At 43.4% G+C, this 26508-nt stretch overlaps 1 protein-coding gene across 3 annotated transcripts in view; it reads right to left on the bottom strand.

Annotated features, from left to right (window-relative positions):
* The window catches only part of LOC146860504 (aminopeptidase Ey-like), a 724459-nt gene that overhangs the window by 114404 nt on the left and 583547 nt on the right, over window positions 1–26508 (bottom strand). For all 3 annotated transcript variants that reach the window (XM_085644417.1, XM_085644415.1, XM_085644416.1), the window contains exon 18: window positions 21746–21913. In XM_085644417.1, the coding sequence (XP_085500543.1) occupies window positions 21746–21913 (168 nt within the window). The remainder of the gene's footprint in view (window positions 1–21745; window positions 21914–26508) is intronic.

The raw sequence follows: 26508 nt of genomic DNA, 5'->3' as shown, positions 1-26508 counted from the left end.
AGTGCAGAAAGAACCAAGAGAAGTGCAGAAAAAAACAACAGAGGTGCAGAAGGAGGCACGAGGAGTGCAGAAACAAGGAAGAGAAGTGCAGAAAGAAGCAACAGAGGTGCTGGAAGAGGCATGAAGGGTGCAGAAACAGGCAAGAAAAATGCAGAAAGAAGCAACAGAAGTACAAATAGAAGCAAGAGTGGTGCAGAAAGAGGGAAGAGAGGTGTAGAAAGAGGCTAGAGAGTTGCACAAAGAGGGAAGGCGGCGCAGAAAGAGCCAAGAGGGGTGTAGAAACAGGCAAGAGAACTGCAGAAAGAGGCAAGAGAATTGCTGAAAGAAGCAACAGAGGTGTGGAAAGATGCAAGAAAAGTGCAGAAAGAGGCAAGTGAGGTGCAGAAAGAAGCAAGAGCAGTGCAGAAAGAACCAATAGAGGTGCAAAAAGATATAAGAGGGGTGCAGAAAGAGGTAGGAGAGGTGTACAAAGAGGCAACAGAGGTTCAGAAAGAAGAAGGAGGGGTGCAGAAAGAAGGAAGTGAAGTGCAGAAGAGGCAAGAGAATTTCTGAAAGAAGCAACAGAGGTGTAGAAAGAAGGAAGAGAAGTGCTGAAAGAAGTAACAGAGGTGCTAAAAGAGGCGCAACGGGTGCAGAAAGTGCAAGAAGTGCAGAAAAAGGCAACAGAGGTACAGAAAGAGGCAAGAGAGGAACAGAAACAGACAAGAAAGGAGCAGAAAGAGGGAGTAGGGGTGCAGATAGAGGCAAAAGAGGGGCAGAAAGAGAAAAGAAGCGTGCAGAAAGCGGCAAGAGATTTGCAGAAAAAAGTAAAAGAGGTGCTGAAAGAGGCAAGTGAGGTGCAGAAAGGGGCAAGAGATCTGCAAAAAAAAAACAACAAAAGTTCTGAAAGAGGCAATTGAGATTCAGAAAGAAGCAAGAGAGATGCAGAAAGAGGCAATAGAAGTTCAGACAGAAGCAACAGAGGTACAGAAAGAGGCAACAGGGGTGCAGAAAGAGGCAAGAAAAGTGCAGAAAGAGGGAACAAGGGTGCATATAGAGGCAAGAGATCTGCAAAATAAAGCAACAGATGCACTGAAACAGGCAAGTCAGCTGCAGAAAGAAGAAAGAGATGTGCAGAAAGAGGCAATAGAAGTGCAGAAAGAAGCATTAGTATGACACAAAGAGGCAAAAGGGGTGCAGAAAGAGGAAAGAGAAGTGTAGAAAGAAGCAAAAGAGGTGCTCAAAGAGGCAAGAGGGATGCCGAAGGAGGCAAGAGCAGTGCAGAAAGAACCAAGAGAAGTGCAGAAAGAAGCAACAGAGGTGCAGAAGGAGGCACGAGGAGTGCAGAAAGAAGGAAGAAAAGTGTAGAAAGAAGCAACAGAAGTACAAACAGAGGCAAGAGTGGTACAGAAAGAGGGAAGAGAGGTGTAGAAAGAGGCTATAGAGTTGCACAAAGAGGGAAGACGGTTGCAGAAAGAGGCAAGAGGGGTGCAGAAACAGGCAAGAGAATGGCAGAAAGTGGGAAGAAAATTGCTGAAAGAAGCAACAGAGGTGTAGAAAGAAGCAAGAAAAGTGCAGAAAGAGGCAAATGAGATGCAGAAACAGGCAAGAAAGTTACAGAAAGAGGGATGATGAGTGCAGAAAGAGACAACAGGGGTGTAGAAAGAAGCAAGACAGAGGTAGAAAGAAGCATGGAAAGTGCAGAATGAAGCAAAAGGGGTGCAGAAAGAGGCAAGAGAACAGCAGAAAAAGGCAAGAAAAGTTCAGAAAGATGCAAAAGAGGTACATAAAGAGACAACAGGGGTGCATAAAGAAGCAAGACAGGTGCAGAAAGAAGCAACATGGGTGCATAAAGAGGCAAGAGAAGTGTAGAAAGAAGCAAGTGAGGTGTAGAAAGAGCTAAGAGATGTGCAGAAAGAGGTAAGAGAGGTGCAGAAACAGGCAAGAGAAGTGCAGAAAGAGGCAAGAGAATTGCTGAAAGAAGCAACAGAGGTATAGAAAGAAGCAATAAAAGTGCAGAAAGAGGCAAGTGAGATGCAGAAACAGGCAAGAAAGGTACAGAAAGAGGGAAGACGACTGCAAAAAGAAACAAGACAGGGGCAGAAAGAATCATGGAAAGGGCAGAATGAAGCAACAGGGGTGCAGAAAGAGGCAAGAGGAGTGCAGAAAGAAGCAATAGAGGCGCAGAAGGAGGCGAGAGAACTGCAGAAAGAGGAAAGAGAGTTGCAGAAACAGGCAAAAGAGGTACAGAAAGAGGGAACAGATGTGCAGACAGAAGCAAAAGAGGTGCAGAAACAGGTTAAAGGGGTGTAGAAAAAGGCAAGAGGGATGCAGAAATTTGGAACAGAGGTGCAGGAAGAAGCCAGAGCAGTGTAGAAAGAACCAACAGAGGTACAAAAAGAGGCAAGTGTGGTGCAGAAGGAGGCAAGAGAACCGCAGAAGAGGCAATAGTGTTGCAGAAACAGGCAAAAGAGGTACAGAAAGAGGGAACAGAGGTGCAGACAGAGGCAAGAGAGGTGCAGAAACAGGTAAAAGGGTGCAGAAAGAGTCAAGAGGGTGCAGACATTTGTAAGAGGGATGCAGAAAGAAGCAAGAGCAGTGCAAAAAAACCAACAGAGGTGCAAAAAGATGCAAGTAAGGTGCAGAAGGAGGCAAGAGAACTGCATAAAGGGGCAAGAGAGTTGCAAAAACAGACAAAAGAGGTACAGAAAGAGGTAACAAGTGGGCAGACTGAGGCAAGAGAGGTACAGAAAGAGGGAAGAGGGGTGCAGAAAAAGGCAAAAGGGTTGCAGAAATTTGGAACAGAGGTGCAGGAAGAAGCCAGAGCAGTGCAGAAAGAAATGATAGAGGTGCAGAAAGAGGCAAGAGGGATATAGAAAGAGGTAAATGAAGTGCAGAACAAAGCAAAAGAGGTGGGGAAAGAAGCAAAAGAGGTGGGGAAAGAACCAACAGAGGTGGGAGAGGTGCACAAAGAGGCAAGAGGGGTACTGAAAAGAGGCAGGAGGGGCGCAGAAAGAGTAAGTGATCTGCAGAAAGAAGCAACAGAGGAACTGAAAGAGGTACGAAGGGTGCAGAAAGAGACAAGACAGGTGAAGAAAGAAGGAACAGAGGTACAGAAAGAGGTAAGAGTGGTGCAGAAAGAGGGAAGAGGGGTGAAGAAAGAGGCAAGAGAGTTGCACAAAGAGGGAAGAGGGGTGCAGAAAAAGGCAAAAGGGGTGCAGAAAGAAGCAAGTGAGCTGCAGACAGAGGCAAGAGAGGTGCACAAAGAGGCAAAAGAGTTACAGAAAGAGGCAAGTGAAGTACAGGAGGCAAGAGAACTGCAGAAAGAGGCAATAGAGGTGCAGAAAGAGGCAAGAGAAGTGCAGAAAGAAGCTAGATAAGTGCAGTAAAAAGCAACAGAAGTGTAGAAAGAGAAAAGAGAGAGAAAATCAAGAGGGGAGCAGAAAGAAGCAAGACAGGTGCAGAAAGTAACAAAAGAAGTGCAGAAAGAAGGAACAGAGGTGCAGAAAGGCAAAAGGGCTGCAGAAAGACGTAAGAGGGGTACAGAAAGAAGCAAATAAGGTGCAGAAAGAGGCAAGAGAAGTACAGAAAAAAAAGAAACGTGAAAAAAGAAGCAACAGAAATGCAGAAAGAGGCAAGAGGGGCACAGAGGGAAGCCAGAGTAGCTTGCACACCATTAGTACCAATTTAACACCCACATTTAGCAATAAGTAATAGGTGACCATTCTAGGTTTGCAAAGGGCCTTCCACCACGCTGTAACGCTTGTCGCTGCATTTTTGGTAACATTTGAGCTAGAAACAAGGCTTTTTTTGTTCAAATCTGCATATTAGGGAGCAGATGATGACTGTTGTGGCTATTGCAGAAAATTTATAACTGTACGAAAGTCGCTGCAGCCAAACAGTCCCATAATTCCAGTGGCCCTGCTCATACCTCTGACTAGATCCACAAGTGCTCCTCAGTGATACCTTCTTTTTTTGTCTCACTGAGTTCATAGTTGAGCTTCTATGGAAACGAGGAAGACTAAACCTGAGGTTACCACTCCACAACACAGACTACCATACCACATAATTACTCTCCATAACACATAATCCCACTCTACATAATTCCTATCCACTAAATATCACTTACTTTCTATCCACATAATTCCACTGCACAACATACCACATAATTCCACTACACACAACGTACATCCACTCCACTCCAAAAAACATTAGTAAAAATACTTTTTCATTTACAACGCCAATAGCTCTAATTCTTACAAATGTGAGACCTATTACATTGCAAACACTTCTTTAACTAGTAGCCGTGTTTGTAGAGTGGTGGAGAAAGGGTGCTGGGCCTCTGACCAGCACTCAGGAATTTCTCTGCATAGGACTTACAGGAGGTACCAGGAGGGCTTCTTGGCACCCAAAGCCCCTTAGGAGTAAATTGGACTTCATCCCCCATCCCGTAGTCTGCTAGGAGGCAGGTTTGCAGATTGGTGGATAAAGGAGGGCATGGCCTCCGAAGACGTATTAGCAAGGCCACTGTGTGGGACTTACTGGAGGTAACAAGAGGGGTAGTTGGCCCCCAAGGACATCCTTGGGGGCCAACTACCCATCCTATTACCTCCAGTAAGTCCCACACAGCAGGATTGCAAAGTTCTCATAGCAGGCCACGGCCCCTTTGCCCACCACTCTGCAAACGAACTCCCTGGCACACTCTTGGATGGGGATTGAAGTCCCCATCACTGCTGGGGGTCTTTTAGAGGCCAACTAGCCTACCTATTACCTCCAGTAAGCTCCACACAGTGGGATTGCTGAGAGGTGGGAAAAGGCCACGCCCCCTTTCCCCACCACTCTGCAAACTCACCTCCTGGCACGTTCTAAGTTGGGGTATAACGTCCCCTTCATTCCTGAGGATCCCTGAGGTCCAACTAGCTCACCAGGTACCTCCAGTAAGCGCCACACACCTGGATTGCTGAGAGTGGTGCGAGGCCATGCCCCCTTTTTATTCACAAAATCCTCAGCACACTTCTGTAGTGTAATGTTAAATAGCAATGCAAGTATACACAAATTATAAACACAGTTTCAGAAATCTCTTACTTTCATTCTTTTCTTTCTGATCAGCCAATACGTGTTTATTTGCACAAACTGGGAAATTGTCCTGCGACTTCCTCAAGGCTTTAAAGTCATTGGAAGCAACTTTCCATGTGGTGAAAATTCTATCCCACACCCTTTAGACTGCGAGTGAGTCTAGTATCCTTGCTTCGAAGTGAGCAAATCCGTAATTTTCAGTAAAAACACCCCACTCCGCGTCATAGTACAGCCACAACTAGATCAGTCTGTCTGGTCCTCGAGTATGAGAGCTACTTTAGCGGCCAACTAGCCTACCTCTTACCTCCAGTAAGCCCCACACAGTGGGCTTGCTGAGAGGTGGACAAAGGCCACGCCCCCTTTCCTCACCACTCAGAAAACACACCTCTTGGGGTATTAAGTCCCCTTCATTCCTGAGGGCTCCTAGGGGCCAACTAGCCCACTAGGTACCTCCAGCAAGCAGCACACACCTCGACTGCTTAGAGTGGTCCGAGGCCACGCCCCCTTTTTAAACCACTCTGCAAACGCGGCTCCTGGCGCACTGCTGCTCAAGGAATGAAGTCCACTTGTGTCCTGAGGTCCTCAGGACACAAGTGGACCTCATCGCCCCAGCAGCAGTGCGCCAAGAGGTGTGTTTGCAGAGTAGTGTAAAAAGGAGCATAGCCTCGACCACCTCTCTGCAATCCCGCTGTGTGGCGCTTACTGGAGGTACCTGGTGGGCTAGTTGGCCCCCAAGGACCTTTAGTATGCAAGGGGACTTAATTCCCCAACTTAGAACGCGCCAGGGGGAGCGTTTGCAGAGTCATGCAGGGAGGGGGTGGGGCCTCCGGCACGTTGCTTTTTTTTTTCTTTTATATAATTGTGTTATTTTATGGGAGGGGGCCGCGTGGCCCCACTTCCCTGGGCCACTGTTGGTTCTGGGGTCTCCATCCCCCGGGGCCTGGCAGCCTTGTTGTTTTTAAAACAAAATGGGGGAGAGGGGCCACATGCCCCCCCCCCAGAGTTCAATTATGACCCCGGGACCCCATTCCCGGGGCCTTGCAAGCCTTCTTTTTTATTTTATGGGGTGAGGAGAGCCACATGGTCCCCCTCCTCAGGCCAATTATGGCCCCGGAGACCCCATCCCCCGGGGCCGGCCTTTCAGTTTTTTTTTAAATTAAAGGGGAGGGGTGCCATATGACTCCCCTCCTGGGCCACTTCTGGCCCTGTGGACCCCATCCCCTAGGGCCAGCCCTCAAGTTGGGGACCATGGGGGTAGCTCCAATACCCCCACGGTCCCAGCCAGCTCCCCGCATCCTGCGTGAGCCAGCATTGCTTTTGGGCAAGCGGAGCTGCTGACATGCAGCTCCCGCCCTGCCATAGCAAGCGGCAATGACCCGGGGGTGGGAAACCCAGGACATTGCAGGACCCGGCCATGGGGGCTGGAGGTCCCCAGGGCCTTCAAGGGCTCCAGTAGGGGGGTCACAGGTCTCCCTCCCTACATTTTCCAAGCCCTGGGGAGGTGAGGGTCCCCGGGGGCCATGTGGGCCCCCGCATACATTATAAATATTGCCCCCGGGACCTGGCCCACCCGAGGGCTTACAGATAATGAAGCGCTGGAGCCTGCGCTTCTTTTTTTGTTTTTTTGGCAGGATTCGTGCACCCAGCGCGAATTCGGACGTTTAAAAAAATGCTTTTTTTGGCATCTGGGTGTTCTTGTGGGACTCCTGAGCAGGCCTAGGGGGTGAGGTGTTTCTACCCTGCCCCCTTTTCTAGTTTTTCATCTTTTTTTCACCCTTTTTCTTGTGACTCTGCTACCTAGTCACAAGATGGCTGCCAACACTTCCTGGTTTGGAGTGTTGACAGCCAATCAGAGTGACGCTCATGCGCGGGAGGGTTCGCGAATCCTCCTCGGTGCTCATATATCAATTTTTTTATTTTTTTGAATTTATCAGGAACTACTGAATGGATTTATACCATTTGAAAAAATGCTCTTTAGACCAAGACCTACCTTTTTGCCAAATTTGGTGTAATTCCGTTCAGCAGTTCGGGCTGTAGCCTTGTCTAAATTTGCGTATGCAAATTAACATGGAGAAAACGCGTTTTAGGAACCCCCCTTTTTTTGTCGGCCTCTGCTCAACAAATCACCCCGAAACTTTCAAGACAGGAGATGATCGGAGCGCCCCATTAGTTTTGAAAATTTAACGAATATTCGTCAACCGGAGCCAAAGATATTGGCAAATCAAAAAACTATTTTCCTAGTAGGTTCTGTGTGTCATGTAAAGTTTGGTGGTGATCTGTGCAGTGGGGCCTGAGAAATAGGGATTGTGAAATAAGGGTGCATTTGTAATGTTAATTCCCATAGGAACACATTGTCGATCCGACAGGCCGAATTGATGGACAGAATTACACCAAATTTGTCAGAAAGGTAGATGTTATTATGCAGATTGTGCTTTTTATTATTTGGTGCAAATACTTTCAGTGATATTTGTGAAACTAAAACTGAAAAATATAGTGACATCCCTGGCCGCCGATATTTTGCTGCGGTTTCACAGTGATCGATGTGACATCGCAATATGTTTGCGGTAAATTGTGAAAGATCGGGCCACCGGGGATGCTCGGATTGGCTGGATACAACCTGAACAGAAGGTTTCAGTGATTTTGCAGTGATTGCGGTTAAATTCCGACGTGCTTGAGGTAAATCACGAAAGAGCCCCAGCAGGAATTCTGTCATTTGCTGGACGCAACCTGAAAAGAAAGTTGCGGCTGCCATTTTATCGATCGGGAACAATTCCCAGGGCTGAAAATTTCTGTGAAAGTTAAGATAAGTGGTCAGGATGGAGATACTCTGACCCCATGTTGAGAAATGGGGGTATTAGTGACACACGTTATGTGTCCAATATATTATTTTTATACTGTGCGCAATATTCATGACAATGCCACGACTGCCATCACGGGGACATCATGAATATCGCAGCTACATCACGAACATTCGTGAAAAATATATTTTTTTTATATATAAATATTTACTCTCACTCACATACCCATTCAGGTACTCATGCACCCACTTACAGAATCACTCAGAGAGTGATGCACCCATGTACAGACCCATGCACCTGTTTAGAGACCCACTCATAGACTCATGCAAACAGTCTTATACCCACACAGCGACTCTACACCTACTCACAGACCTACCTGGGCAGTCATGTACCCACTCACAGACCCAATCAGGTGCTCATGCTACCACTTACAGACTCACACAGAGTCACACAACCATGTACAGACCCACTCAGAGACTCACACACCAATCAGAGCCTAACTATAACGTCCCTATAAACTTTGTTTTTTCAGTGAACACATATCTATACCGTCAGTCAGATTGTTCCAAAATTTGGAAGGATTACATGTTATAGTGGACAGATGATTCTTTGGGGTACTGCCCGTAAATATGGTAAGTATTTCATATGTTTTAAGGGTTTTTTAGCTATATCTGTGGCCGCTGTATTCCTGAGGTACATTATGATGACAAGTCATTAGCTGATTGGATAATGACTGCCTTTGCAAAAGATAAAGGCAGCCATCTTCCATCTTATTTTCAAATTGAATTTTTCTGTGTTCTGCTTTCTGTCTTGTAATGTAGGTAAGTATTAGGTACACGAAACATACCCTTATTTCGCAAACATACAGCACAAACTGATCTCACAGCCTTTAAATAAATTTTAAGCTATAAAACAGTAAGGCTATTTAACAGCACTACCCAAAATAAGCATGTGTGCTCCATAATGTGCAATCAACCAAATTTTCACCAAATACAAATGACAGATTTGGCAATACACACATTGAAAAAAATTAAGCAACATGCATTGAATTTCATCACCTTTTGAGACCCCTACAATATATACATATTATAATATATATATTAGTGGAAAAAACATTTCCATCTTTTCACTTACTTTAATGGTACGTTTCTTGCAATTTCCGCAATCCACTTTACGCCACAACACTGTCTTACTGTTTAGTTTACACCACTGCACTGTATGGAATTTACAGTATTTTACTCCACTTTGCAATACTACAGTATAGACCACTACATTCTGCGTTAATCCACTTTACGTTGATCCACACTACTCAAATAAGCTGGACTGCACACCATTGCAATGTGCTCCACAATACTTTATGGTAGTGTACTGTTAAACAATGTATTCTATTACACTTCCCTGTATGCTATTCCTCTATGGCCCACTTGATGGTTCACTGCCAAAGGGTACATGACTTGCTTGTTTCTATGAGTCTATGAGTCAGCTCATCCCTGGATTGTTCCTGGTCTCCATGGTGATGGTTCTGAGGAATCAGTTGGAGACTGGCAGCTAAAGTGGGTTGTGTAACGATTCGACTTATAAACACCTACCAAAGCAACCGGTGTACAGAGTCTTAACACTGAAGACGAGTGATGCTTGTTGGGGACAAGCTCATCACCAATTCTCGTGAGAACCCACACTTCAAGAGAATAACGGACAAGAGCTGCAAACTACAGCAACGAACGAAAGTGACGAACGAAAGTGAGATTTGATCAACTATGTCTTCAACGTTCCAACTACCTTTGGCAAGTCTGCGCAGTGAATATTTGGTAAAGTTTTACCTTATTTCACTCTTTGACGTGCTTCTTCAACGGCTCTTCCAGTGGCTCACCGCAGCACTCACAGGAGTGCCCGTGCTTGCAATTGAATGTGTGCTTACATCCTCGTGCAATGCACAGACCCAGCGCATGCACAGAACAAGCGTCTTAACGTAAGCATAGATATCATCTTAAATTTTCAATACTTTGTCCATTTCCTAGGTAACTGTTATACGGAAGTTACACGGAAGCTTCAATTTCAACTCCGTTCTCGCATAATCCAGTTTTCTTCATCCTGGAAGCACTGGGAACTTTCATCGTACCACTTTAAGGTACTGTTTCCTTCACTTTATTATTTTTTTACATTTTGCTGCCATCATGTCTGCTATATCAACGAATCAACCCCCTGCCTTTCATAATGAATTATAGTACAAGATGTTTCCTGATATTCAACTTGCTCCTCCCGTAATTAATCCAGTGAGCTATGGAGGTACACAGATTGATCTGGTAGGGTCTGCAGTGACGAGGATACTATTCAAAAACAGAGAGATGATTGATAAAATATATGTAGCCAAGCGAGGTGAAAGCCTCTTAGGTGGGAGGCACCAGGGAGATTTGAGTATAATACTCAACCCAAATACACGTAATGCAGCTGATCAAGTTATGTTAGTGAAGTCTGGTGGTGAGAGGTGCCACATTCCTCGTGTCCTGGAGCTAGTTTGCACAGAGCAAACTTGCATAGAGCAAATTTGCCTTCTGATCATCCTGCGAGAGGTTATTTTTTCGAGATCTCGCCGTTTTCCAGAATATTTCAAGGATTATGTGATGTCCTAATGTGGATATACTGTTGTTCTTGTTCTCAGTCCTTATTATTGCCTTCATTTTTGTACTCGTGTTCATTCATCTCCCCTTGTCTCTTTTTTCCTTGATTATTTTCCTTGTAACATGATTTCTCTTTTATTCACTTAGTTCACTTTCTCTTCCAAGTCTTCTTTATTAGGAGTAAGGGGGATGTGTTATAATGACTTGCTTGTTTCTTTGAGTCCACATGTTTCAGCTCGTGCCAGGATTGTTCCTGGTCTCCATGGTGATGGTTCTGAGGAATTAGTTGGAGACTGGGAGATTACTGGCTGGCAGCTGAAGTTGGTGGTGGAACGATTTGACTAATAAACGCCTTCCAATGCAACCGGTGTACAGCGACTTAACAGTACACTATTCCATTCTCCCCTACTACACTCTATGCCAATACATTGTAATGAAATCCACAATACGCAACTGCTCTGTCCCAAATTCAACTGTATGCGATTTCACTTTACAAGAGTAAATTCTGCACCACTCCACTAAACCACACTTCACTGTACATGACTAGACTGTACCCTTCTATTATTAACCCGATTGAGTGGGATGGCACTGTATTGTATGCTACTACACTACATTGCACTCCACTCTGTGTCTAAACAGTTAACACCATTAAACACCATTGAACTCAACTTTATTGCAGTAAACACTACTAAATTCTATAACTTCACTCTGTCTTACTGTAGTTTATGCTACTCCACTATACACTATAGCACTGCACTATATTACACTCTACCCCACTGTAGTCTACAGTATACTGCTCTGCGCCACTGCACTATACGGTACTCCAATATACCCCATTCCATTTTAAGCATATTTTCATTTTTTTTTTTTAACAGAGTTTTATACAGCGCGTACTTGAGCCGTTATCGGGTATCAGAGCACTTTACTGAGCACCAGTTGTGTTACAAAAGTACACATTCATTTTTGTTAGGCACGGGGAAATTAAGTGATTTGCCCAGAATCACAGAATGGTCAGCGACATTGCAGAGATTCGAACCCGGTTCCCCAAATTCAAGGTCGACCGCCCTAGCCATTAGTCCAACTCCTCTCCCTTTTAATTTAACTTTACAACACTATGCTGTACCACACTCCACTTTATGCAAGCCCACTGTACACCACTCAACTTTACCCCACTCCACTCTATAGCATTCCAATATACCCCACTCCGGTGTACGCTATTTCAGTTTACACAGCTCCACTGTACCACACTTCACTATACGCCACTCCACTGCTGGTTCAGTACACGATATTCCAACATAGGCCCATAACTGTAAAACAGTCCAGTGTTTACCACTACACTCTACACCACTACAGTATATGAAAATACACTCTACAATATTTACAGGATGTCAATCCACTTTACCCCACTCAACATTCTGCTACCACTATGCATACCATTGCACTCTACACAACTACACTCTATGCTGCTCCATTAAACCCACTCTGTTGTATCCAGTTCACTGTACACCACTCCACTTTATGCGACTCCACTCTATACCACCCTGCTGTATGGCATTACACTATACTCTACTCCACTATGCCTTATTTCATTTTACTCCACTTCACTATACCACAATGTACTGTCCCTGAGTACACTTTACAACACTACCCACCACTATATTGTACCACACTCACTTAACATTTCACTCCACTAAACTAAAGCGGACAAAGATTACAAATCGATTACTAACATTGTAAAAACAATTGTAATTTACAAAACATACCCCCAAAGGCAACATGTAGTTTATAGTTAGGAAGGCCATATTTATGTTATGTTAATTTAACTTGTAACGTGTGAATCACCCTGGAAGGGGTATCTTGTTGCAGCTAAGATCACACACAAACAAACAGATCTATTAAGCCGGAAACTGCTCAGTCTTCAGAAGTTTTCTGAATTTATGATGATCGGTACATTTGCATATGTGGTACAGGGGGGCTAGGTAAGAAAAGGGAGGGATAGGTAAAAAAAGGATCAGCCTCCTGAACGAGATTTCCTGATCCATAGGACTGTGAGCAGAGCTTTATCAGTTGGTCTAAAGAGCCTACCTGGCTGGTATATAAGCTTGAAGATAGATAACTTGGGCCTTTGCCATTCAAAGATTTGTGGGCCAAAATACAGATTTTAAAAATAATTATTTTGCAGACAGATAGCTAGTAAAGCAAGCTCAAAAGGGGAGAAGAAGCAGTCCTGGATGGAAGATGTTGAATGAGACAAGCTGCAGTGTTTTGGACAACTTAAAGTTTAGTTAGTAGTGTCTTATTGGTAGAAGCCAGTAAGGCATTACAGTAACCTGGTCCGCTAATAATGAACGCTTGGACCAAAGTTTCCTCACAGAAAGTGTAAGTAGAGGAATAATTCTTCACAGCAGATGCATCACATGAAAACAAGTGCCTGTGATAGTCAGTGAGTCAGTCATAATCACTTTATTCGGTTAATAAAAACCATAAAATTGCACTACACAAAAAGAAAAATCTTGTAAGAACAACATTAAAACATATGCAAAGTTCATTTAGGATAATCTTATACACCATAAAAATTCAACATGAAAAAATACCCATCCTTTTGATGTCATAAATGAAGCATATGCAGACTTCTTAAAAAAATTATCTTGTGCACAAGAGAAATCCAGTTAAAAAATATTTCATTGCAATTGTAGATGAGCTAAAATATTTCCTAACATGGAGGCACATCTTTTCCTTTCCCTAACCTCCACAACTAAAAAACTTTCCCTGTATTGTTTAGCATCTGTAAATATACTAACGCAAGCCGTACTTACGTAAAAACCTTATCCTTTAAAATAGGTACTATAAAACGTTTGCCAATATGATGATAATGGTCACCAAACATAGTAAAGTGCAAAGTGTCTTAGGAAGAAAAATTATCACAAGAGCAAAGGCCCAAATCTTTCGTCTTTCCCCATCCCTGAGATTCAGCCAATAAAAAGTGCAGGAGGTTGAATCTAAATCTGGTTAAAAGAAAGCGGTATTAAGGCTTTGTTATAACATTTAAATAGGGTTCAATCGTTGGAACTGTTTTCAATAATAGATAGGCTCGTACTGTGGGCTTCATTGATTCTCTGGCCTCTCTTTCGGTTTGCATCTTGTTTAAAAAATGTTTGATAGCCCACAGTAGTTCCTCTTTCATAAGTTTATTTAGAAAATCAAAAAGTTCAGGGTGCCTTAAATTCTTAACATAACCTATCCAGGAAATGCTACTTGCTCTGTCCAAGGATAAGCAATTTCGGGCGAACTCACAATTCACCACCAATTCTGGATTAGTCCAGATCATTCTCCAGCTCAGGAGCGGGGACAGTACGATCAAGTCTTAAACAAAGCCTATACCTAATTCTTTATGTATAATATATGATTGTATAGATTGCGGGAGTGAGAATAGATTTCTGAGAAACATGGGGGCAGATTTACGTTCCCTGGCGCATCCCTGCAAATCAGCAGGGATGCGCCAGGGAAGATGCAAGTTTGCCCTTGTGCCACTGCAGATGAGCCGCATTTACAATGCGGTGCATCGTGGCGCAAGGACAAGCAGATGCGTGACGCATCTGCCGGAGTAAGGTTGGCGCAGTGCTGAAGTTGTGCGATGCAACTCCAGCACTGTTCCAACCTGCCCTATCCCTAACATGGTGCGTCACGCCTTACGCCTGCTTGAAGCAGGCGTAAGGATTTGACGCACCAGCGTCGGAAAAGTGACTGCGTGAAATCTTGTAGATTTCACTGCGTCACTTTTCCGAGGCTTTTTCCGACATAACGCCCGCCCTGCACACATTAAACCTGACGCAGGTTTAATGTGGCGCAGGGCTTTACAACGTGACGCATCTCCCTAGATGCGTCACGTTGTAAATATGCAGCAGCATGTCGCTAGCTTTGCGCCGCCGCTGCGTCACAAAAGTGACGCAACGGCGGCGGAAAAGTGGCGCACAGGGCTTGTAAATCTGCCCCTTAGTTTTCACTAATTGTAGTTCCTCAGCCTCCTTATAACCCCAGATTTCAGACCCATATTTAGAGATGGCAATACATGTAGCTCTATATATGTTGAGCATGGCTTGGATCGGCTTGGCCCCTAACCTACGTGCAAAATCAAGAACCGCTACTGTTGATCTCACCATAGCATTTCTTTTTGCTTTCTTTTGCAGTACCCATGAGTCCCTATCATCAAACAGCACCCCTAAGATTGAGAATGTTGTCACCCTTGATATTTCAATTCCTTCGCAGAGGTAAGTTTTTAACTTTTTTGGTGTAATGTCCATGGTCATAGTGTGGATTTGGAGATGTTAGATCCAAAGATCTCATATAATCCGCAAAGAAATTTAGGAGACTCTGGAGTCCAACCGCTGTTCGGGTTAATAAGACCGCATCGTCTGCACATAGAAGTGCATGGATTGACTGGTCCCCTGCTCGAGGGATATCTATGCGGGCTGTGAACAAAGAGGAATCAAGATTATTTATATGCAGTGTAAACAGTAGGGGAGCTAGTAAACAACCCTGTCTGACTCCTCTTGGGATAGGGTTGTGCCGGGTGTGATTACCCCTTGGGTCATATCTCACCGTGGCAGAGAGATTCCTATGCAGATGTGACAGAAAATTTACTATGCACTGGTCCAGAACATTTCAATTAATAGAACCCATAATTTGAATCTGTTTACTCGGGCAAAGGCCGAGGACAGGTCAATAAAGGCCAGGTGTGGTACCCCCTTCTTTGCAGCAGTGTATTTCCCAACTAGCAGCTGTAGATGTAAGGACTGATCCATGGTACTCCTGCCCTACCTATAACCATACTGCAATTTTGATAGTACACTACACTCTTCTAGCCAATCTGTTAAATTTCTAAGGACCACTCTACCCAATACTTTGACTGCTGAATCAATCAGCAATATATGCCTGTAACATCGTGGGTCTCCTCTCCGCCCCTTTTTGAAAACAAGCATAATAATTGATTAGGACCAGAACCTCGTCAAACCGTGCAAACAGGCCACTTTAAACAAGTGAGTTAATATTTTAGACCAAAGTGCCATGTACAGCTTATAAAGGTCAGCCGGAACCCCCCTGGACCTGGAGCATTATTACTAGTCATTAGCATTATTGCCTCCCTTACTTCCTCTTCATTAAAAACCAGGCTGTATGTCCCCACGTCTGATGTAGGGGGACGCAAGGTTCCCTCATCGTCCTGATCACCATATATATGTTTAAAATGAGTGTACCATTGATCCTCTGTATATTACATTCAAGCGGGCAGTAACTAGCCCCAGAGAAAAGAGGTTTATTAACAATCTCCCAGAACCTAGCAATGTTTTTGAGGACATCCACAGGGAGTAATTCATTCCAGGCTTCTTATTTGATTTCCGTTTTACAATTTTCTACAGCAAAGTTATATGTTTTTCTAAAAACAGCTATTTGGGCTTTATCTTGGGGTGCTTGCTTTAAAGCATAAAACATCTTTTGGTGGGCTTCAGTGGATTTATGAACAAACCACCTCGCACCTCCTTCCTAAATTCCCTCATTGGCTGTGTAAGAGCTCTAGCCACCTGTTGACAGATCCTTTTGATGGCTGTAAGGGTTTATAAAAAACATTTTTAACTAAATCAATGTTTGTAAATAGAATTCCTCTCCAAGGAGTTATAAAAATGAACAATAGGTAATTACAGCACGTTAAAAGGCATTATTTGGACCACTAAACAGTTACAGTAGCCAGAATCCAGTATGCAATGGGTGCCTGAAAGGTTAAAGGAAATTAAGGTTATAAAACCCCCCTTTGCTCTACCCGCTGGGGAAGACCGTGTGGGTTCCCAGTAGGTTGTATAACCATCCACCCAAAGGGTATTTTCGGTTTCCCATGTCCCTTGTAGGCTAACCACATCATACTCCCTTAAAATGTCAGACCACCTAGGATTATTTTGTTTTATTCTTCAAACCCGCTATATTCCAGCTAAGGACCCTTGGATGTTTGTTTACTCTCTCAATGATCCTTTTAATAGAATAGGGAGTGCCAGTTCATGAGTTAACCGTGCTCTGGCTCAGGTGGGGGGGTATTGCAAGTCAATTGTTAGTATCCAACTGGTTCAGGGAAAGGAATCTGTTTGTGGTTTCAGGTCTATTTTTACCTCCCCCCCCCACTTGCCTCTTCTGGTCTTGGGAGTGGTGTTAGGAGAGTAGGGGTGCCAAGAGAGGGAGCCTATCCCTATTTCTTAATCTGTTAACTGAACTCCCCCTTGTTGATTCTGGAACTAATCGCCATAAATTACTTGAGCCCTTGGCCTGGGTATCCTCTTTTGGGGGATAAAAAAAACCAAGAGGCAGTGCTTTAATACCCCCTAGACCCTGATTTAGACCTCCTTGAAACAACTTCCCGGACATATCATTCTGATCAAAGTTAATGATAATGCAGTCACCCTCTCCTGGTTTGTCCCTCCAACCTACCCAACACACCCATCTGGCCATGATGATATGGGAGGATGCTTATGCCCCATTGTGTGACAGTTGTTTACACAAGAATTTCGTTTTACGAATGAGCTCATTGGTAGATTCAGTGCTTTTATCTTTAAGTGGGGGTACCTCTGTTAATACTGCTACCAAAGGAGTGGCTTCAGGGGGTAGATGTAACATACAGCTATTTGCAATCCCTTATGTGGGTATTTTTCCATGCTCAGCGTGCAGTTGGTTTTCTGAAGGAAGATGCGCTCCCACATAAATAGGGTTAGTATCTATCACCCTAATATCTAGATCTTTTCTAGCCTTAACCTTATCATGGAAGGCTATGCCAGGGTGCAGAATGCTGTGTCGTTCCTGACTTACAGACCACTCCACTTTACTAATATGGGTGGTGTTTAAAAGGTTATTTGCATCGTACGTATTTTTAACCACCCCCCTAGTGTTCAGTTCTGCCAATTGAGTCTCTATTCATAGCATTTTCCCCACTGGACCTTCTACCATAGTCTTAACAAGTTTGGTTATATCCTTCAAGAGTGTTGCAAAAATGGGTTCCAGGTGCGACTGAAAAAGGTCACCCACGATTGATCTCACAGCAGGATGTGATAGTTGGTCGGAATCCAGAATACTACCCTGATTCTGGCACGACAAGAGCTCAGCCATGACTGTGCCAGTTTTTGTGCCTCTTTTCTTCCATTTTTTTATGGCGGACATTTTTAGGTGAGGAGATACAACCCCAACCAGATTTACCCCCTCTGATGTCGATGTCCCTTGTAGTGGACCCTGGGATCTTAATGGGGTAAAACCCTGCGAGCCCTGTATGGGAACACCCTACTCAGTGCCGGTGATAGTTGCCTCACCTGGGATTACTTTCAATGTAGCATCAGCTGGTAACATGCTTGAGACTACTAGGTCCACCCCCAGACCCAACTGTTCCTTAGCATTTTGAATCTCCTCTGTCAGTGCACCCACAGCTGTTGTTAAGTACGAGATAATAGAGGAACAGTTCAGTGGTACTTTAGCTTTTGCCTTGACCAAGTCAGAGCTGCATGGTTGTTTGCGCTTACCCATATTGACTTGTGGATGGGGGTGAAAGAGGGGTGGCCCAGCCTCTGTCAGGCGCTGACAGGAGCAGACGGGCCCACCCTTGGCCTGAGCTTCGCCTGGAGGTGTGATGCTGCTGTGGTTCTTGGGGGCTGTGGTCCTGCTCGCCGGTAGCGAAACAAAAATCTCGGGCTCGGCTAAATGCGCCTCCTGGCACGTCGTGTTGGCAGCGTGATGCCGTGGTGGTGCTTGGGGCTGTGGTCCTGCTCCCCAGTGGTGGAACAACAATCTTGGGCTTTCATAAAGAGCGACTGATCTAGACGAATGCCCAAGTTTCTGAAAGCCAGTTTAGGAATAGCTGCTGAGTCTAATTCAGAAACCACCAGTTGGGGGTACAGAGATGTTGGGTCCTGCCAAACAGCATAGTCTAAATTTTGCTGGTATTTAGCTGGAGACAATTTTCTGATATCCAGGCAGCAATGGTTTGCATCCTGGCTGAAAAACATGTTTTTGCATTGCTCAGATTTTGATTGAAGGAGATTATTAGCTGTGTGTTGTCAGCTTATGAAAGAGATTCAAATCCCAATGACTTTACAAATTTGCCAAGGGGGGCGCACATAGATTTTAAAGAGCGTGGGGCTATGAGCCCTGAGGCACGCCGTTGACTAGCTCTAGGGTGCACAATTTATAGGAGCCCAGATTGATGGGCTGGATTCTGTTAGTTAAAATGTAATTGAACCACTGTGGAGCTATGCCATGGATTCCTATTGTCTGCAGCCTTTCAAGCCACCCAAGATGAGACACTGTATCGAATGCTACAGACAAGTTCAAACAGAGCAAATGATAGATGGAATGCCGAACAATGCAAACATTCACCTCCAGTCACAAAGATCTGGGTTTAATCCATTGTGCTTTTGCTCATCACACCACTCAAGTTTGGACACAGACATATAAAAATCAGTCTTGACCCTGCTCCTCCTGGGAACAGTCCAGCCGAACTGCCAAGCCAGGTCCTCCCTGGACCAGAAACAAACCTCCTGGAACCAGTTTAGGGGCATCGCCCCTCAACAGCCAGGCTAGCTTGAATCCAGCGGTGCAGTGAGCATGGGACCAACATCTGGGCATAGCCTTTCCACTTAGGGCGAGAAAAGCAAAAGGAACAAATGATGGACGGAATGGTGAACAATGCAAACATTCACCCCCAGTCACAAAGATCTGGGTTTTATCCATTGTTTTTATGTGCACCATGTCACCCCAGTTTGTACCCAGCTATATGCAAATCAGTCCTCATGGGAACAGTCCAGCCCGAACTGCCAAGCCAGGACCTCCCTGGACCAGAAACAAGCATCCTGGGACCCAAGCAATGATGGAATATTATCATCAAGAGAGCATCTTATATGATCAGCGACCGTTATTAAGGTACTGTACATAGGTCTGGAAACAGATTAAGGGGCTAACTGCGATTGCTGAATCAGTTTCAGAATCATTTCCGACTGACTCGGATTCTGCAAGTCCGTCCAACCAATTATGATGCTTCCAAAAATCATTTGGTCGGACTCGCATTGACTTCAACGGAGACCTGTGTTCTGAAAGAGAACACAGGCTCCTGTTGTTGAAAGTGGTGGTTGGGGAAAACCTTGCACCCTGTGATGGGCACCCCATGGTGCCTGCCACACTGTGCATGGTTGGAAAGAGAGGACCCATGGGTACCCCCAGGGGCCCCAACCAGGTAAAGGGTGACAGCCGTTTCATGTCGGACAAACCGATTCGGAAAGGCTATCAGAATCAGGCATCGTAATTGCTTGGTCGGAAACAGTGTCCATAGAGCTGTACGATTTTGCTCCGAAAGACTCTGGCTGTCTGAATGCCGATCGGAACCAATTCGGACAGCCCTAACAGTTTCCTTGCAATGTAATCGGTGGTTCAGAAATGTATCCGATTCAGTCGGAAACATAGGTTCTGAATCGGATTCTCCAAATTCGAATCCCGTTTGGAGCCTTTCTGACCGCCATCGTAATCGGCCACTTAGATGGGTCCAGGACCTTGTTTTTTACTAGGCACTCCATGAGTTGATTGTTTATTTGTCCTTCCAACAGCCTGCCCAATAAGGGTAACAGTGAAATCGGTCCATAGTTGGTAAGATCCATAGATAACTTAGAATTGGTATGACCTGTGCTGCTTTCCAAACTAAGGGAATTTTCCCAATGCTAATAGATGAATTAAGTGAAGAGCAGATGGCAGGGGAAAGCTAATTGGACATAGCCGCAGAAATCCTAGAAATATAGATGTCTAAAGGAGACCCTGATTTGGCAGATGCCAATGCTTTCTGAATAGAATCAGGCAAGAGTAATTTAAACTTGCCTATGGTAAAAGCACAGTTGGAAGGGGGCAGACTGGGATTGTACTCCAAGCTCTCCTGCTATGGGGAAATTTAGGTTTGGTATACAACTGGTCTGGGAAAATGTAGGTTTGGTATACAAATCCAAAGTACGCGCTACAAACATTAGAAATTCTACAAATTCAGACATTGCTTATTTTTGTCATTTATGCACCACTTATGCACTTATTTCTAACTTATTTGTGTTAAACATACTATAAACTGCACAAGCATAACAAATGTATTACTTATAGTTATCCTTTGAAATTATCATTTATGCACAGCTTTAAAATTTCCATAAGTCATACTTATAACTCACATTTATACTTTCAATTAATACCACTTGAGCACCTCTGTACACAGTCGTCACCTCACATGCATCACTACATTAACAATGCTAGCTGACAATATGCCTTGATCTTTTTATAAACATAACTTTTCAATGATAATTGAGAAGGCAAAAGTAGTCTAGCATATTTTTTGCCAACATTGATCACAGTGATTGTTCTTAACTCATGGATTTTTCAGAAAAGAAAAAAAGCACTTAGTTATTTTTGGAGTAAATATAGTATAATCCTCAACGTCTTAGCCTTTCTGACACATACACAGCTCCTTACACAGTGGATATCCTCTATGGATGACTCCTGCAGATATGGTTGGTGTTCCTCATTGTACCGGTGAATAGAGAAACTCATTCCACCCTCAAGCTCTCCCATCTGCTCCTTGTACATATTGAAAAGAGTAGGTGACAAGATCAATTCCCAGGATACAGTGCATGTTGATGGAAATTGAATAGGCCTTGTTGAGATCATTTTGACAAATTGTTTATGTCCAGACAGATAAGATGCAAAAAAGGCCTCTCTAATAATCCCCACATGGTTCATGTCTGGGAGCAAAAAATGTGGCTGATCCTATGATTTTCAGGATATGAAACCAATCACATATGTGACATAAATTCAGAGAGCAAGGATAATTAGAATGCTTGATATCTGGGGCAATAGCCCATACTTTGTAATTACCTATATATTCAATATGGAATGTGTAAGTAGTACATAGAACCATCTGTCAGATACCTAATGTATTTTATTCATGAACGTTCTAAAGGTTGGTTTGAAATTTTCAATGTTCAATCCAGCTTGTTAAAATATCATTAATATCCACTCTATTATTTATAATTATACTAACCATTGCTTGAATTATAATTATAGTAATATTGGTAACCTCGATATTGGTAAGTGTACAAATGATAAAGATAGAGTTAATTATACTCATTCTCCTAATACTGCTTCAACTGAGGTAGTTTGTACTACTAAGTGATTTAACTCATTTGGTGCCCATCCTTCCATAGGTTTACTCAGGAAAACTCTCTCACACACCTGTTTAAGATCCAGGGTTCCTTAGTGCAAGCTAGAGCTGTTCTCAGTTTGTCAGCCTCCGTTGCAACAGTTGCATTTTTTAACATATCCCAGGCAAAATTCCACTCCGTTTCCCCACCTCTTGCTATAGCGTGGCAGTAAATGGTGGTCTTCAGGTTTGGAGTTATGCTGCAAGAATGAAGGAAAACAGCATGTAAATGCATAGTTGAACAATTTGTTATGCATATGTTTAAAATATGGAGATATATTGTTATTTACTAGTAAATTTTACGTTTAGATTGCAGTGTCACTTTTAAGGTCTTGTCTAGGCAGCTCTTGCTACAGCGCTAGAGACATGCTGTATCTAGCTTTTGGGCTTGAAAAAAACTCATCTTTTTCATTGGTTCCTGTTGCTGTTTTTAGAAATGCTGACTTTTCTATGGTATATACTAAGTAGTCACTCGTTTTGGAATTACGTATCCTCCCATAAGGACTGCCCTCTTACATGTGTTCTTAATGTTCAGGTTATTTATCCACAGCAAGAACTCTTTTTTGTTGGCCTGCCTCTTTGCTTGTTACCTTCTGTTTACTTGTGCAATGAAACTGTGTCGGGTTGCTTTATCTCTGTGCCTCACCCTCTACCCTCCCACAACACTGCTTTGGTTAGTTCAGGTCTCTTAATCTCCCTGTGCCTCCACTTCACACCTCTACAATACTGCTAGCTGGCCCCCACTACCCCTTAAAGGCCATTGCTGCGTTGCTAATATTTTGTTACTTGGCTTTTTTGCTAATTTTTTTGTTACTTTACAAACACTTTTACATAAATAGCACGCCTAGCCATGGGCGTGGTGAAACTAAACAATCAGCCAATTATCACAGGATGTTGAGCCTGACAGCAAACTTGTACACGGATCCCCAGCTCACCAGTTGGCATCTCTCACCGCTGTGCCATATCCCTTGCCTAGCCATGTTGCAGGGTGCAGTACCATATGTGGCCAAAAGAGGTCCCAAGGGATACCTAAGAACAGCCTGTGGTATTGAACCCTCACAACACTGCTTATTTCAGTAGTTCTGAGGGAGTTTCCATAAGACAGGACGGTTCATCTGTTTTGTCTTTCTCTTCACCAGGGCTCCTGTAACAAGCCTTATTTAGCTCATGCTTGCAAACCAAGCGTACCACATATTTGCAGGCTGTGGTAATACTTCTTCAGAAGGGTCAATGTGTAGATGTAAACATGTCACAGCTTTCTCCGATCGCCATGACACCGACCCCCATTGCGTCCAGCCCCCTCTGTCCACGCCCCCAAGGCATGCCTCCTTAGCTGCCCTTGCAGAGTCACTCCACCCCTTCTTTTCATAGCCTCACTGCCAGGGCCAGCTCTAGGGTGGTGCGAACGGTGCCACCGCACCGGGTGCTGACTTGGGGTGGGGGCACCATGTTTATTGTTTTAAAAGCTCTAGATGCCACGTTCCTCTTCCGAGCAATTCTCAAGCATCATGTCACGATAGACAACTCCTGTGATTAATGTTGTTCTTGGTGAGAGACCCGAGCTTTGTCTGGGGAAAGTTTTAACTCATCATAGCCAAGAAGGTTAATATGCCTGCTGCAAAGAACTTGTCCCATTCTGCATACACTATAAATAGGTCAAAGGGTTATCACTTTTGCCAGCAAGATCCTTTTGTTGCTTGCAGTTTAAAAGTTAAAATCCTAATATAGAGCAGTGAGCTATTAACTGCCGTCAAAGAGCTCATGCAAACTGCAAGAAATATATTACAGCTACATGTATTTTGCCCAGTCTTTCCTTATCCTAGTATTGCAAAAATGTTTCATTTGGGTAGAAATCAACTCTTATTATTAAAGAAAACCTCTAACAATGATGCTACATTTAAAATTCTTAATTTGTGCTTTTCCAGACCAAGGACTTTTAAATGATACTGCCTACCAGTATGAATGACATGTGACTCCTACACATTGTAGTCCTCTGTTTTAGGTAATCCTATACACTGATTTACACACGCATGATTGTCTCCTTGCAATGTATGTGTGATGTAAAGTGTTCTGAGACCCTAAACTGGTATGAGGGGTGGTAGAAAACTAAATGAATCTAAGAGACAATGGTTATGGTGACTTAGGGGGCCTTGTCAAATGTTGGTAGTGAGGAAATCCGTGGTTAGGTGGTCATGGGGGGGTGCCAACAAACATTGTCGCACAGGGCGCCACCAGTACTAAAGCCGGCCCTGCTCACTCCTATCTCTTGGTTCTCTGCTAGAACATTCTCCTACCAGTTCTTGCTCACACATTTCCCTCTCCTCTCTCGCACATTCTTCTATTCTCCTCTCTCGTATCCTATTTCCTCGTTCATCTACTTTTCCCCTCCCAGCACCAACTTCCTCTTTTCACTCAGTCATCCCTTGCTCTCATCCTATCTCCGCCACTATTTGTTGCTCTTCAAGCTGCTCCTCCTCTACAATGACATCTCCCCACCACCCTCTTGTTTCCTCCTCACTCCTCCTCTTTCTCCCACCCATTTTTCCCAGTCTCCTCTCGTCTATCCCCCTCTTCGTGCATCTCGTCATATTTCCAGCACCTCATTGCCTCTCTCCCTCCTTCTCTTATTACATTTTTTGTAGAGCATGCTGTATCCAGTCATTCTTATCGGCTTTTGATTGCAGAGATCTCTTTCCCTCGCTATTCCCCAAAAAGCACCACTAAAGTACTGTTGTTTCAAATGTTGAAGGAACTGCTCTCTAAGACACGTCCACTTTAATATTTTAATGTTTTACACGTAAGCGCGTTGTGAAAAAAATCCCTAAAAAATTAAAATATGTTTTAAACAATGAACAGGACCTGTCTTTATGCCCTGTAGCATCCATTTTGTGTGAGTTAGAGATGAGGGATGTGGAGACATGCGAGAATGTTTCTTTTCAATCTTTTTTTGCGGCATTACATATTTATGATGACAGATTACCTATGAAAACAAATGTTCTGATTTCAGACAAATTGCACACTACTTTGCAAAATACATTTCAGCAGTAAAAGGTTGCCAATTTAGGCAATTTTATAATCACTTTTTCTTTACATGTCCACGTACAGAACAAAGGAGAAGCGGTATAAAACAAAAGCAGTGATGAAAAGCTTCTTCCAGCCAGGCAATGCAGCTGAAATAACTTAATATCCAGGGCTGACACAAAAAACTGTAATGGCAAAAACTTCAAAACTACAAGCACAAGTTTCCTTCCTTCCTTCCTTCCTTCCTTCCTTTCTCATTTATACTTATTTGCTTTTTATACTTTCTTTCTTTTTTTTTTAATCATTTCTCTTTTCCCTTACCCCCTTTCCCTATAAATAATTTTCTTTTACTCTTTTGTTTTGATATTTTTGTATCCTTTGTATTCTTTTTGTGTTCTCTTTTTATTTCTCCATTTGTTTTCTTTAGCTATCTTTTCTTTCTTCTTCCTTCAACAGATCTTTAGACTATATTTTGTCCTTTTGTTATCTCCTTTTTCTTCCTCTTTCGTGCTTTATTCCCTTCTATTTTAGGTCATCATTAAGAAGATAGGACCACTTTATGTTAGTAAATGAGATAAAAGGAACGTAAAAGTGCATCACTATGCGAGTGTGTTGAAAATCTTAAATCTGGACAAAGGCAGCGGCAAATACTACTGCACATTCATGAAATATAGGACAGCAACTATAAACTAAATTCAGTTTATATCACATATCACAAAATGCTTATTTGAATATTGTTTTTGAAAGGAAAATGTTTTTTTGCAATTGCATGTCATAACAGAGAACCCTATAATAAAAAATAAAGTACAAAAAATCAACCTGCAACTTATGGTTGGGGGTGTAAGGACAATGATGATTCCCTTCATGGACATGGTTTAGTGCCCAGATCCTGGAATGGCATAACTCAAAAATAACAACTTGAGAAAAAGTGTCATATTTTGACACACCTTCCAAGTGTTGCATCTATTCATTTCATGCTATTCAATAAGGGGGCAGTACATTGTGTGGCTAACAGAGGTTCCTTTACACCGAGAAACAACCTGTGTTTTTGCACTTTTTCATTGCTTTGGGATTTTCTTTTTGTTACTTATGCTACTGCTGGGATATTTTTGGACAAAAAAACAATCTAACAAACATTATCATTTGCAACACCAATAGCTCAAACTTTCCCTAATGAAAAATGTATTGCATTGTGAATGCTTGTTTAAGCTTGCACATAATTACATAACTTTAGATACATTACAGGTTAGGTAAATAGTTGCTAAAATGGTGATATATTCTTAAGTACAGAAACATTGACAATGTAACAAGCTAATGCTGACAACACAGGGAGCAAATCATGACGCCACTTAGGCCAAGGCTGATAGAAGAGTATATATCCATGAGAGTGACACCATTCATACTGCTACAGGTCTGGAATTTACATTGCATTGTACAGTCCCTGGTTTGCATGAATGAATCATGGGTCCCCTGACCCATGTAGAGGATCAGTAAGGCCATGTTCCACAAGTTTTACAGCCTGCCACTGATGTACAGATACCTCATCCTTGTTGGAATTGTCCTGCCTGACCTGTGGAACCGAGTAATGAAACAGGTATGTGGCAAATCATAAACCAGATGTTTCAGATTTTGGGCCTCTGATTCCTTGCTGTTTCCACCAAGCTGAATGCCCGCAAGGATCAGCTCCTGGTCAACACTTCTCAGGATACAAGCAGAAATTAAAAGACAGCATGTGATGAGATGCCTGGAACTGAATCACTAGAGGATTCACTAA

This window comes from Triturus cristatus, chromosome 3_1, assembly GCF_964204655.1.
Source record: "Triturus cristatus chromosome 3_1, aTriCri1.1, whole genome shotgun sequence".
Taxonomy (NCBI): Eukaryota; Metazoa; Chordata; class Amphibia; order Caudata; family Salamandridae; genus Triturus; species Triturus cristatus.
Note: the sequence above shows the minus strand (reverse complement) of the source record. Positions and strands in the feature narration are given on the sequence as shown.